The sequence below is a fragment of the Ahaetulla prasina genome, chromosome 2 (genome assembly GCF_028640845.1).
Source record: "Ahaetulla prasina isolate Xishuangbanna chromosome 2, ASM2864084v1, whole genome shotgun sequence".
Lineage (NCBI taxonomy): Eukaryota > Metazoa > Chordata > Lepidosauria > Squamata > Colubridae > Ahaetulla > Ahaetulla prasina.
This window is the reverse complement of record NC_080540.1, coordinates 136956468-136971121: the sequence shown is the minus strand read 5'-3', so window position 1 is coordinate 136971121 and position 14654 is coordinate 136956468. Positions and strand designations below refer to the sequence as shown.

The window sequence follows — 14654 nt, the reverse complement described above, 5'->3', positions numbered from 1 at the left end:
ATGGAAAAGCTTGCAGAATTGCAAAAATGTTCTCTGTAAACTGATGACATAACACAAAAAAAGAATGAAGTTCTGCCCAAAGAACATAAAATGATGACCTGAGACACAGAGTCTTTGTTGTAAGTTGGTATTATCCCACTATGCTCGTAAATCTAGCAGACTACTTGTTACCATAACATCATATTCCCTGTACAATTGCCTGAGATTACAAGAAATTGAAATGTTTAGTTTAAAATAAAATGGCATAAAAATGAAGCCTTATCAGAAAAGAAACGTTTGGCTCTCATGGATGTCACCTGTATTTTAGCAAACTCTAAGTACCATAATCAGCAAAGCGCCTGAACCTTCAAAATCAGATTTTAGAAATTCAGTGACTGAAACTATCAATATCTCTCCAACTACTGCTATGACACTACTGATAAATTTAAAGAATTTGGACATTTAAACTAAGCTTAAATTGAGCTTGAATTCTAATTTTAAAATAATTTGAACAAATAAGATTTTAAGGAAAGAATGAAATGCTCATGTGAAGAATGTGTTAAGACAAATGAAATTGAGGAGTGCTTTCTGGAAAAGCTTGCAGAATTGCAAAAATGTTCTCTGTAAGCTGATGACATAACACAAAAAAAGAATGAAGTTCTGCCCAAAGAACATAAAATGATGACCTGAGACACAGAGTCTTTGTTGTAAGTTGGTATTGTCCCACTATGCTTGTAAATCTAGCAGACTACTTGTTACCATAACATCATATTCCCTGTACAATTGCCTGAGATTACAAGAAATTGAAATGTTTAGTTTAAAATAAAATGGCATAAAAATGAAGCCTTATCAGAAAAGAAACGTTTGGCTCTCATGGATGTCACCTGTATTTTAGCAAACTCTAAGTACCATAATCAGCAAAGCGCCTGAACCTTCAAAATCAGATTTTAGAAATTCAGTGACTGAAACTATCAATATCTCTCCAACTACTGCTATGACCCTACTGATAAAAACAAACCTCTATGTACAAAAATTCAAATTAAAGCATTCCTAAAAACTGACAGTCCATCCTTGGCTAATATACATCCAGAAAAGGGATGACTTTGCTTCCACTAGTGAACTGTTCAATACCACTCGTGTGGACAGAAGCCAATGTGCTCTAAGCTTTTAGTGATTACTACATCATAAATCTAAAGTCTGACGCAACAGACCCAAGAAATAGTCATAAGCAGTATTATCTGACTATAAAACCTGTGCATATACATCAAAAGCCAAGGATGCAGAAAAGAGTTCTATCTACTGGAATTAACTGCTTTGCTAATTTTTGCTTTGCTAACTACTTGGTAACAATAATACTGCATCATACAACTCTCAATGTAGAAATTCTTGGCTGTAAAAATGATTCTGCTCTTTCTGAAGTATTAATCTAGTTGAAGCCTAATAGTTTTTGAGAACTTGTAATATTCTATCCACATGTAAAGCTCCAAATTTTGCCTAATACAATACATAAAAGTTGACACAGTATGTATCCAATATTTTAAGTGGAATATTTTCTGGTATTAGTATTATTATTTACCAGAAATAGACACAGATTTTAAGAAAAAGGCTTATCTTATAAGAAGGCAAAAAGGTACTTACCCTTGGTTGCCAATTTTCATACTGTTTTTGCAAATTTGCACCAATGGTTTCTAGAGCTTTCTGTGGCCCCATTGACAGTGGATCTAAGAGACATAAAAGACTCATGAGATTTTGGACAAGCAAATAAAATACTCTGAAATCAGTTCTATATGCAAACAAAATTCATGTAGCATATTCTTTCTCCTGTTGTAGCAAAGTGCAATGATAGAAAATGCATATTTCTTAGGCAAAAAATATTGTTGCCAGAGATCCAAGCATTTTCCCACAGCAATCAAGTCAGTTACAGGGAAATAGCAGAATCTACGGTATGCTATGGCTCTATGGAAAGCTACAAAGAACCAAAACTGGATGGAACCAACGGAGAAGCTGGGACCTGGGTCTGACAAAAGCTGGAAAGTATGAAAATCATTGAATTGACTGTGCACAGGTACAACAAAATCCAGAAACAATCTGAACAAATGGGGCTATCCGGTTGCTTCTGTTGTTTGCTATTGTGGTGACATGCAGACAACAACACATATGTATACCTGCGCTTTGTGCCTCGGTCAGTGTACACTTGAGGACCTCATGGCAGCGCGACAGAACACAATGAATGTTGCTAGTTTCTGGGGCAAGATTTGTTGAATTTGCACATATTTTAATCTTGTATTGTATATTTTAAATTTTATGTTATACAGTATGCCTTATTTTCATTGATGCTTCTGACATGAATAAACAAACAAATCAGAATCTAAAATCAAAACTATAATTTGTTCCTCCTTATCGTAAGTAAAATGGCATTGGCAGAAATATGCAAAAACAACTACCTAAGCAAAAGGGGCTAAAACATTTTTTAAGTCTAAAGCAATGAGTTAATATTTGGAAGCAGCTCAGGCAAATGCCTCCCTGATTCACTGGCCTATAAGAAGTTTAATCAGACTTGCACAATTCTGTTATTATAGCCAGTCTCAATAAAAATAGCTTTAGCATTCTTATGAAGTTAGTTTCTTGATCTGGTCTACTTATGGGACTGATATTCCTGGAAAAATGCAACAATCTCAAAACTGAGATTAGAAATAAAGCCATTTCAGTTTTTTTCCTCTAAATTAATTTCACACAAAGGCAAAAAGTTAAATTCTTTCTCTCGTAATCCAGGCCAGTGCCCTGCACATTTTTGGTTAAAAAAAAAATCAAGCATGAAGGAGACAAAATAAATATTTAACACAATTTCAAATATGGTTCTAGTTTGGGCTATAAATTAATAAAAAAAACACATTTGGAATATCTTTGGACCAAAAGAGAGTTCATTCATTGGACTATTTAAAAATTATGTAAAATTCTAGAATAGAAACAGTTAATATTTTTATTTCACATATTTAGTGTTATAATTTCAGAACATCGCAAATCTGATAGGCATAATATTAAGTTTTTGTGTGTGTGATCGATCTATTTCTTACAGGAACAAAGAGTGGAAGGTAATATTTGTAAATATGTAATGCTTTTCTGGCCTAATCCAAATATGTCAAAAGATACACAATGCAAAGCAATCTCTTGGTCTACTTTTCTCATATTTCATTGAAATAGAAGTCTCTGGAGAAGCCTATGGTCAGGTATAATCAAGGCTGCTACTGCAGTACAATAACGGAATCTGGTATTGGGGTAAATTGTGTTGAAATCAATACAATTTGCAAGAAAGAAAAAAGCTTCTCATGAAAAAGTATCCAGTTAATAGTTTTTGAGAAAATATTTTAAAATCATAGCAAATAAAACCATAGAATGGGAGGGAAAACTATACATGGACTTCCAATGATTGTCTTTCCCTAAATTAACGTCTATAGTTCTTATTTCTACAACTCAATTTCCTATAGTTTCCTTTAGTGATGCAATCCAGGTGCCAATTGCCATCAGACTACTTATACTACTACAATCCCTGTGGAGATATTTGTTTTGATTGTAATTTTTGAACTTAAGTTATATAACAGAAAAGAATCTTGTTTGTATTTCTGTAAATTAAGCAAGACGTAGATTTAGCTGATAACTGTAACTTTATTAATAGCAATAGCAATAGTGCTTAGACTTATGTATCACCTTACAGTGCTTTACAGCCCTCTCTAAGCGGTTTACAGAGTCAGCATATTGCCCTCAACAATCTCAGTCCTCATTTTACTGACCTCAGAAGGACAGAAGGCTGAGTCAACCTTGATCCTGGTGAGTTTTGAACTGTCAAATTGCAGTCAACTGGCAGCCAGCAGAAGTAGCCTGCAGTACTGCATTCTAACCACTGCACTACCACGGTTCTTAATAGTTTAGTTAGATTTTTATTTCCACTTCCATGACTCTGCCTTTGCATAAAGAGGTTTGATCCACTCAAAAAAAAATTGCCTGTTTATCACAGCATACATCAACTTCAATGCTATGATCTCTGGAACCTTTTTCCCTTAAGGAAGCCAAAATATAGGGCCCTGGTCCATGACTGTCAAGGCTGCTGATTTTTATAACTGTAATATACTAAATAAAAACAAGGAGGAGGTTAATATATGCCAATTTGATTTGGCAGCAATTCATTTTAGGTGATGCTGCTTGGCATCTTGAATAAAATAATAAGAATCCCTCCTAACCTTTGTTACTGCAAACCGTAGGAAAACCTGCTGCTTCACTTATGCCTTTAAATCTAACGGTAACTATACAAGAGGAACCGTTCTTTATGGAGTTAAGGATCCTGTAAAAGAAGGGGAAATCTCTGTGCTTCGTTGATTATTTTGATTGTGTCAACCACATCAACATGTGGACAGTGCTGAAAAAAAAATGGGAATTCCAGAATATCTCATTGCCTGCATGACAATATACAAGTCAGGGAGCCACAATACAAACATATCATGGTAAAACAGATTGGTTCCATGTTAGCAAAGGATTGACAAAAGGTCATATGCTCTTCCATTATTTACTCAATCTATATGCTGAATATATTATTAAATGAAGGCGGGTTGGAAGAAGACGAGGATGGTTTCAAAACTGGAAGAAGAAATATCAATAACCTGCACTATGCTGATAACATTATTTTGATAGCTGAAAATGCAAAGGATCTGCAAGCTCTAGTAATGGAATTAAAGGGGAATAGCGAAAAAATGAGACTAAATTTAAATATAAAGAAGATCAAACTAATGAAAACAGGTAGAACAACTGGCCTTAAACTTGATGATGATAATACTGAAATGGTGGATAGCTTCTGCCTTTGAGGATCAACCTTCAACAATAAAGGGAGAAGCAGTCAAGAAATACGCCAGTGACTAGCACTTGTACATGAAGGCCTTAGAAAAAGCATACAAATACCATGATGTATTTATACCTACAAAGTTCAGAATTCTGCAAGCCATGGTATTCCCTGTGGCACTCCGTGGAATTAAACTGGACTTTGAAGAAGCAGGATCAGAAGAGTATTGATGCTTTTGAACTCTGGTATTGGAGAAGACTCATAAGAATATAAAGGGATACAACATCACCTTCTTGTTGTTAGTTGCGAAGTCATATCCGATCCATCGCGACCCCATGGCGTCATCATCACCTATCTCCTGTTTATAACAGTCCTTTCAGTTCCAAGAAGGTTCCATACCCATTTCTACTATTCAGATGACCCTGAAGGCACAGTTGCCTCAATGACTCTCAGAAAGAGCGCTAATGATGTGGATTGGCTCAGTTACAGAGACAATGGATACAATGAATACACCATTGGAAGACCTGAAAGACTAGGTTAGGGACATATCTTCATGAAAAAAAAAATCTATCTATCTGGTCACTAAGAAAGAATAATGACTTGATGGCACATAATCATTCAATCCAGTAATCAAAAGGGGGAAAGAGGGTTGCACTCAGCACTCAAAGTCAACATGAACACACCTAACACAAATAGAAGGTAGAAAAGCTAACATTTATCTACATATTCAAAACAGTATTCTAAATCATGAAGGAGAAGCTCACATATTTGTCCCTACTGTCCTCAGCATGTTTTTATTTTCTTTGAGAATAGAGTTCAAGACATTTCTCCAATACAGTACAGTATACTTCTGACAAAGTGAAGGTTTAAAAACTGGACCCTTTCCAAATTATCCCCTGAAGCACCATGAGAAGTTTGTAAAAATGCATGCAAAGAGAGATTAATGAGATATAGTGCAAGTTCAGCTAAAAAAAAAAATCGTGTATTCTGAAATGTCAAGGGAAAATGTGTATTTTTAATGGAACCTATCTGACACCACGGACCAAAAAAGGATAAATTTAGTATTGACTGGAGAAGCTATAGCAGTAGCTCTAGGTAAAAGGAACAAAGAAGACATCTTCCCCTATTCACAGTATTAAAATGCCATTAACAATCTTCAACATCGCAAATATCTGCTATTAGCTTAGTGCTTCCTCTCTCTATTCAGTTCATGCAAATAATACTACCGAAGAAATGCTATTCAGTTCTAACAAATAGTGATAGTCAATAGAAATCACAGAAGCAACAATCCATCATAAGGCCATGAAAGTCGCCCAATCTGAAAATGGCTTAAATAACAGCTCCATATCACAGAGCTGGATTACTTTGAATCTATCCTTTTTGGTCTCTTAAAGTTATCATTAAAAATTGAGATCAAGGTGACTGTCCATGTAATCTTACAATGATTAATGAGCACAATTTTTAATTGCTTAACAACTTGGATGTTCTTTCTAGTCTACCAAAATGTTCAGAAAACATGTAGAATAAATTGTAATGATGAATAAACGTATCAGGAAAGACTTGTAGTCAAACAGTTAAGTGGTAGGGATTAGCCAGAGAACACAAAAGAATGTTAGTCAAATAAGATAAAAAAAAGTTATTTTCTTTATAATTCCAGCTATTAAAGCTTGGCATTTTTTTTAAGTATAGTTGATTTCAGGTCAAATCAACCAGTTTTGGGTGTATGAAATTTATATTATAGCCATTTCTTTTTGTCTTCATATTCTGTAACACTATATATGCTCTTTGTTAATTGGTTAATCTGACAATGGAAGCCAAATATTTGCTATAAGTAAATTAGACATACAGACAGATAGACACAGACGACAGACAGACAGACAGATTCTCTCTCACACACACCTTAATACCATGTTTCCCTGAAAATACGATCTATTCAAAAAGTAAGGCCTAACCCAATTTTTGGGGGGTAGGCCTAATATAAGCCCTACCCCAAAAATAAGCCCTATTGAAGTGGGTGGCCGTGGCCAGCACAGGAGGCAGCCCTTCCCTTCCGGGGTCACCTCAGGGCTGCTCAGCCCCTTAATCAGGGTCCGCTGAGTCGCTCTGGCCACTGCCTCCAGTAAGTGTGGCTGCTTTTGTGGCCAATTGCGGCCGCAAAAGAAGCCAGAGGCCAAGTGATGGACCCTCCTTACCTAACGGTGACAGTCACAGCAGGCAATTCCATCCATGGAACAACTGCCTCGTGGGTGCTGCTCAGGCCACCATGTCCAGCAAGCATGGCCAGGCAGGAAAAGGAGACAGGCAGGAAAATCCCCGTTGCAATTTTCCTACCGATTGGCGAAAAGGCTACCCCCAAGCTGTCAAATCCCAGGATTGCAACGCTGAAGGCTTGGCAGGAAAATTGCAAAGGGGATTTTCCTGCCTGTACTCCCAAAGCCTCCCCACTGCTTGGTTTGGGGCGGAGAGCTGTGCGGCTCACTCGAGGATTTGGGTGGCCTTTACGTGGCCAGTATGGCTGCAAGATCCCTGGTTTCTGAGGCTGGTGAGGCTCAGCATTTGGGCTCCAGCACACTCTTCTCCTCCAGGGCAGTAGCTGCATGTGAGTGGGGCCTCCAGCTCACCTAGTGTGGCCTGCTGATCTTGGCTGGCAGCAGCTCTGACTCGATCCTGGACACCAACGCTTCAGGCAAGAACTGGCCATGCCGATCCCGCTTCATGACTGCACAGACGGAGCCTGCACCAGCCATTGCTTCATGTGGGAGAGGAGACACTACGAGGGAGCCCATTTGTCGCATTGGCCAGGTGAGGGTTGCCCACACATGTGCCGGGCCTTGGGGCGCCACCCTGAGCAGATGCCGAGCTGGAGGTGCAAGAGGGTCAGTCCCCTTACTTGGTTGCCTGTCCTCGGCCATTTCTCAAAAAGTGTGTGTGTGTGTGTGTGTGTGTGTGTGTGTGTGTGTGTGTGTGTGTGTGTGAATGGCAGAGAGGAAACCCTTTCAAACAGTGTTGCCTACAATTCTTGTTTCTCCCCTCCGCCGTTTCTCTTTCTCTCTGTCTCTCTCACACACAGACAGACATTTGATTGCTTGAAAGGAACAGGCTGTGCTTTGCTTGTACCATGCCCCCCCCCCCTTCAGCATATCCCAGGATTGCAACGCTGAAGGCTCGACAGGAAAATAGGTAGGCATGAAGTTTCACAAAGCTCCTTAATATGCGGCTGCTGTCTCCCTCGCTTTGTGCTTTTTATACACATACCGACATACCCTCCCTGCCTGGGGCTGCCGTTTCCCCCTACCAAAACTCCATTACTGAGGAAAGAAGAGCTCTGGGGCGGCACTGGACTTTCCCCCCCTTCTCTGGCTCCTTTCAGCCTCAACTTTGCTCCTGAAAGCCTGTGGGCCACTTCTCTGGTTGAGTTCCATCAGAGCTTGGTTCTGGGAGAGACCCTTGGAGAGGCAAAGTGGGGCTGAGGGCAAGAGATGAGGCAAAGCTGATCTTTGCCTTCTCTCCCAAAAGCGCTCCTTGGGCATAGCCACTTCTGCAGCAAGAGACACATCCCACAGGCCTCAGGCTGGTCTTCCAAAGGGTACTGTAGCAGCAGCTATCTACAATTTTTTACTGTTACTTCATCACGACCCACATGGCCTAATACAGTGTTAAAAGTTAACATTTCTGAAATGTTACTGTAGGAAAGGACAATATGCAGGAAAATCTCCCCCCCACACACACACACACCTACAGATCTTTCTTTCAGAGAGGAGCCCTGCATAGACGCACATCCCAAAATACTCCCTCCATGGCTTCGGAGCCTCCAGTCTTGCAATCCTGTGCAAGGAAGGCAGAGGTTTGTTCCGAAGCTGTGGCAGCAGAGAGTTGCACAAGGAGACCTCCACAGCTATGGTAACATTTCTGAATGTTAACTTTTAACACTGTACTGAGCCACTTGGGTAGGGATGAAATAACAGTAAAAAAATTGTGAATAGCTGCTGCTACAGTACCCTTTGGAAGGCCAGCGCAAGATGGCTAATTTTGAATAGATGCTCATCACTAATAGGTTTTCTTTCATATTTTAGTGTAGATTTTAGCATTTATTTTACTGTAGTAAAGGAAAAATGCACTGCATTTATTCTAGTTCTCCTTGCATGAAAAAGGAACACACGACGACTATTATATACCTGACAGATAAGATTCCTAGGCAGGATGGAGATTGGCTGCCACTTCTGTGTCTATGACTGTACATCTGAATGACTTTTGACGCACTGTGGAATTCTAATTCCATTGAAAGGACAAGAGCCAAAGTCTACCTTTGCTTTACAGTCAGCCCATCTCCAAAAACTTCTGGAAAACCTTTCCGCGTTGCTTGCCTTAAGACTGATACACAGCTTCCATTACACGTTGTATAAAAAGAAAGATTTCTATTGAATTACATTGGTATTCAACACATTTCTAATACCATTAAACAACTTTTTGGCTCAGAATGCTGGAGGGCATACATCTTTCTTAATGACATTTTCTACCCTATTATTTAACGTTTAACGACATTTAACGTGCGGTCATAAAGCAACCCCAAATAAAAGATGGGACTTTTTTTCTATAAAAAGTAAAGGAAATATTATAGTAACACTGGCTATTGCCTGGAGGGAAATCAGGAGATACACTACTGCTTGGTAGCCTGTGCAGAGGAAACAGAACCGTACACTGCATCTCCTCATTAGGATATAACTATATATTTTAATTTTAATTCCAGAAAGGATAGATTTAAAGAGAGCAAGTCCTTAGAGAGCAAGTCAAATAGAGAGCAAGAACACAGTGCAGGAATCCATTGGCAGAGAGTAGATACTGCAAAGAGAAGCCACTATTTCTCTAAGTCCTATCAAGCTGGGACATTCAAAATGGCAGCCAAGGAGTGTCTTTATCTTTTTGATGAGAATTTATATTTTACTTATTTCCCTTTTACTTCAATGGCTTCAATGGAAGAAAAAATAATCCTGTCAGCTCCAAGTCTAACGCTTGTTTCACACTGTCTGGGACATAGAGAAACCAAGAGATTAGAATGTAATCCATACCTGTCTTATTTCTGCATATACAACACATGGAAGAACACATACACACAGATACAGAGCACAAAAAAATATAAGAGGAGATTCCCAACATCACACAGAGGCGGCCTTCCACTGCAGAAAGTACTGTTTTATAATTTGGCTGTACACCGCCCTGAGTCCTTCGGGAGAAGGGTGGTATAAAAATCTAAATATATATATATATATATATATATATATATATATATATATATATATATATATATATATATATATATATATATATATATATATATATATATATATATATATATATATATATATATATATAAATAAATAAATAAGCCTCAATGGTGAAGGTGGAAGCCCTAAACATGCCAATGTTTCTCTGAAGTATTCTTATGGGATTTTTTTCTACCACGGTTATTAAAATGTTATCTAAAATAAACATTGCACAGACTAGTACTAGTAAAAAAAATGGGAGGGGACTCCAACACCAGCATACCTTTGTTGCAAAACCCCTGCCTTTCTTTTTCTTCTTACGTTACATGATAAAAATCCTGGCGCACAGACAGCATGGAATGAAGTAACATCATACCTTACTGCGCCTCCTACCATTGGCTTTTGGACTGCAGATGTGATGGACACTCAAACTATTGTCTCTTCCACTTTTCACAGCAAAATAATTACAGAAGGAATCATGACATTTTTCTAGCATTCTTTTGTTTGGCTAGCAAACAGCAGCCAGCTGGTACAAAACATGTTCAAATCCTCTTGGACAATGAAAAATTGTGCAGAGCAACATTATTGAGCTGGTTATCTGCTACCTACATGGCACACTGAGCAAACAAGTACAGATTGAGAAATATTGCAATACGAAACTCTAGGAAGAGGTGATCGACATGCTAAGTCAAGGGGAAAGACAAAAGTCATTGCAACTGCATTTTAGAGCACTGATTTCTACAAACTTAAAATGAAGGTTATTAAAATTCTTCAACCACCGGAGTTACTCCACTGTTATTTTTAAATTTGTGTTTGTGGGATTTAGACTGAGCTCTTAAAAGCAAGTAGAAATCTACAGTTACTGCCACAAACCTGAATAAACATGCATAAAATTATAAGCCATTGTTAACATCTTTGCAGTAAATGCCAAAATTTCTTTTTAAATCCTTTAAATCCAAAGTCATAGATTTAAAGCAATTGCATTAAACTTGATGTTGCAGTAACTTTATGAGCTAAGAAAATAAAGCGCATATATATATATATATATATATATATATATATATATATATATATATATATATATATATATATATATACACACCAAAGACCTACATACAAACACCCGTGAAAACCAGGAAAGCCTCTGGGCTGCTGTATTTTTTTAACTTGTATTTATTTGTGTAATTTATTAAAATACTGCATTGGCTTGATGTAGCATTTTGTTCATACTGTTAAAATACTATATCTTATTAAAGCCAATGAAGCACAAAACATTTCTCTAAGCAATATTAGTCATACTGAAAAATACAATGAAATAAATGAACTTAGAATGATATAATAGCATTTAGAAAGTGATGAGACTTTCCCCCCATCTGATAAGATTAACTGACCAAAATCACATTCTTCTTTTTAGCCTCAAGACTGTTTTCAGAAACCATATTTTGAGGCCTAAATTTTTTTTATTAATTAGAATTTTTTATCCCACCTTCATTACTTTATGAATAACTGAAGGCAGAAAAATTATCTAATACTCCTTCCTCCTCCTATTTTCCCAACAACAACCCTGTGAGGTAGGTTGGGCTGAGAGAGAGTGACTGGCCCAGCTGACTTTCATGCCTAAAGAACTCACAGTCTCCTGGTTTCTAGGCCTGCACCTTAACCACTACTAACTGGCTTAATGCTATTAACACATTACTGATGGATTTATTAAGCATATTTTATTTATCAGCTACTGTAAGAAACGTCCAGGGAAGAAATGGAGGACAGAAAAACAGCTCTGCTAAAAACAGAACTGACAACCATGGCTGTATGAAGAGCTAGTAAATAGACTGGTTCTTTGACAATTCCTCTCTGGACAGGAAAAGGATTTATGCTTGTCCACAAATACTTCAGACAAGGGAATCCGCCAACAGTCATCTTGCTAAAAGCAGGGCCAGCACCTTTAAAAGGACACTGGGTTTGCATATTTCTTTTACTAATCACTTTCAGAAACGAATTGTTAGCTGCTTTTCAGCTGTTAGGAACTTTCAGATTGAAACATTTTAGAATAATGGGATGAGTTTCCTTGAATCTATAGAAAGAGAACAGATTTGGTTTTCACTAGGATTGTTTCTTTCTAACTTTCAAATCACATGCAGTGTTCTACAGTAATCAGCAATTATTATATCCTACCAGATATAAAGTGGCAACACATAAACCGAGATGGGGATGTTTAAATCAGCCCTTTTTATTTTAATTAAAAATCTTGAAGGAAAATTATAGGTGTTTTATTATATGATATAAAACCCAAATCATAAGATACAAACTCACACTGTTTAACTTAAACTAGCATAACCAGGAAAGGAAGTTTTGTTTAGCAATTAAGGCACTTATAAATTGGGAAACTGAATTCTGTCCCAACCTGAGGCACCGAACCAGCTAGGTGACCTTGGGCCAGTCACTCTCTCTCAGCTCTAAGAAGAAAGCAATGGCAAATCACTTACAAAAATGCACTGCAGGGACTAGTCCAGGTAGACAGACAGACTCAGGCACGTTAAAAACAACCAGGAAATAATAAAACATTTCTGTGTATTTTATATGATTATATTCTGGATAATGCACAATAAAATGAATGTTGAATAAATATTCAATAAATATTGATTATTAAATAAAGGCAGAATAAGGACTTTCAAAACAGCCAGAAAAATTGATTGGTATCTAGTTTATATTTCTAAAGAGCCGTGGTGAAGCAATGGTTAGAGTGCAGTACTGCAGGGCTAACTCACTGCTCACTCCAGGAGTTCAATTCTGAGCAGCTCAAGGTTGACTCAGCCTTCCATCCTTCCGAGGTTGATAAAATGCGGACCCAGATTGTTGGGGGTAATATGCTGACTTTGTAAATTGCTTAAAGAGGTCTGTAAAGCGGTATATAAGTCTAAGTGCTATTGCTACTGCTAATGAACCTATGGCAAAATTTTCAGCATTTACTTCACAATAGAAAGAAGCTATGGTGCATCCCTTCCTCAAGAGACATTATACGACCAAAAGATCCCGGACAATTATCATCCAATTCCCAATCTTCATTTGGTGAAGAGGGTGGTTGGCCTTCAATTCCAGGGGAGTCTGGAGGAAGCAGATTATTTGGCTTGTAGCAAAACCCATATAGAAGTGGTGCACCCACCTCTCATTTGATTCTTGATTTCTTAGCAGCTTTTAATGCTGTCTACCATAGTATCCTTTTGGACCAGCTTCAGGTATGGGTGGAATGCATTATTTTTTGTATTCTTTTCTCTGTGGCCAATTTAAAGTTGGTGTTGACAGGTGCGATGAGATCACACCCATGGCCTCTCATTATTGGGGTACTGTAGAGTTCAATAATTTTTCCTCTTTTGTTTAACATGTACATGAAACTGCTGAATGAGGTCAGCAGCCAATATAGTGTTTTGATGTTACCCAATTATATATTGCAAGCCGAAGTTGAATGAGGGACACTGCTGAAATCTTGACCCAGTGCCTGGAGGACATACAGACCTGGATGGGAGAAACAGAGTCTGACTCAATTGTGAGAAGATTCAGGGATTTAGTTTGTTTCACCAGCATGATTCCAGAGACTTTCCAATTTGGACATTCACCTTCTGCTTGTAAAGCAAGTGGAAGCTGTTCCCTAGAGGGTCTTTTCACAGGTACATATAATGCTCCAGTTGTGTCCTTGCCTGGACCGGGAACTACCTCAAATGGTCACATCTACCTGGTCACCTCATGATTGGATTATTGCAATGTATTCTACATGGGGCTGCCCTTGAAGACCAACTGAAAGCTCCAGCAGATCCAGAATGCAGTGGCATGGACAGTGACAGAGCACTATGTTATGTAAGCATGACTCTGCTGATTGCCACATGACAGGTGCAATTCAAGGTGCTTATTATCATTGTTAAAGCCCTTCATGGCTTGGGCCCTGTCTGGGTGGAGGGGCTGTACTCCCAGTGCCTCTACTATTCAATTCAGTTCAATATGGTAGTTGCACTCCAGATCCTGTCAATTAAAGAATGCCATCCTGTGGAATCCAGAATCCTACTCTACCGTAATTCCTGCTTTCTGCAATGATTCCCCCCAGGGGTGAAATCCAGCAGGTTCTGGAGAACCAGTAACGGAAATTTTGAGCAGTTCAGAGAACCGGTAGTTAAAATTTTGAGTAGTTTGGAGAACTGGCAAATATCACCTCTGGCTGGCCCCAGACTGGGGAGGGAACAGAGATTTTGCAATATTCTCCCTCTGGGAGTAGGGAGGAAATGGGGTTTTTGCAGTCTCCTCCCCCTGGAGTGGGGTGGGAATGGAGATTTTGCAGTATTCTTCCCCTGCCATGCCCACCAAGCCACACCACGGCCACCAAGCCACGCCCACAGAACCGGTAGTAAAAAAAAATGGATTTTACCACTGATTCCCCCTCACCACCACCAAAGATCTGTGCCATTCTTACGTTGTTCAGGAAATTATTGAAGGTTGTTTTCCCAGGCCTTGAAGACAAGATGACTAGGGATCTAATTACTCTTTTTTTTTATTTTGTTATGATCTGCTTTATTTCTTTTTGCATTTTCCTTTTCTGGTTT

At 38.4% G+C, this 14654-nt stretch overlaps 1 protein-coding gene across 1 annotated transcript in view; it reads right to left on the bottom strand.

Moving 5' to 3' along the window:
• The window catches only part of RPTOR (regulatory associated protein of MTOR complex 1), a 478109-nt gene that overhangs the window by 420937 nt on the left and 42518 nt on the right, over positions 1–14654 (bottom strand). The window contains exon 3 of the mRNA XM_058165601.1: positions 1618–1700. Within this exon, the coding sequence (XP_058021584.1) occupies positions 1618–1700 (83 nt within the window). The remainder of the gene's footprint in view (positions 1–1617; positions 1701–14654) is intronic.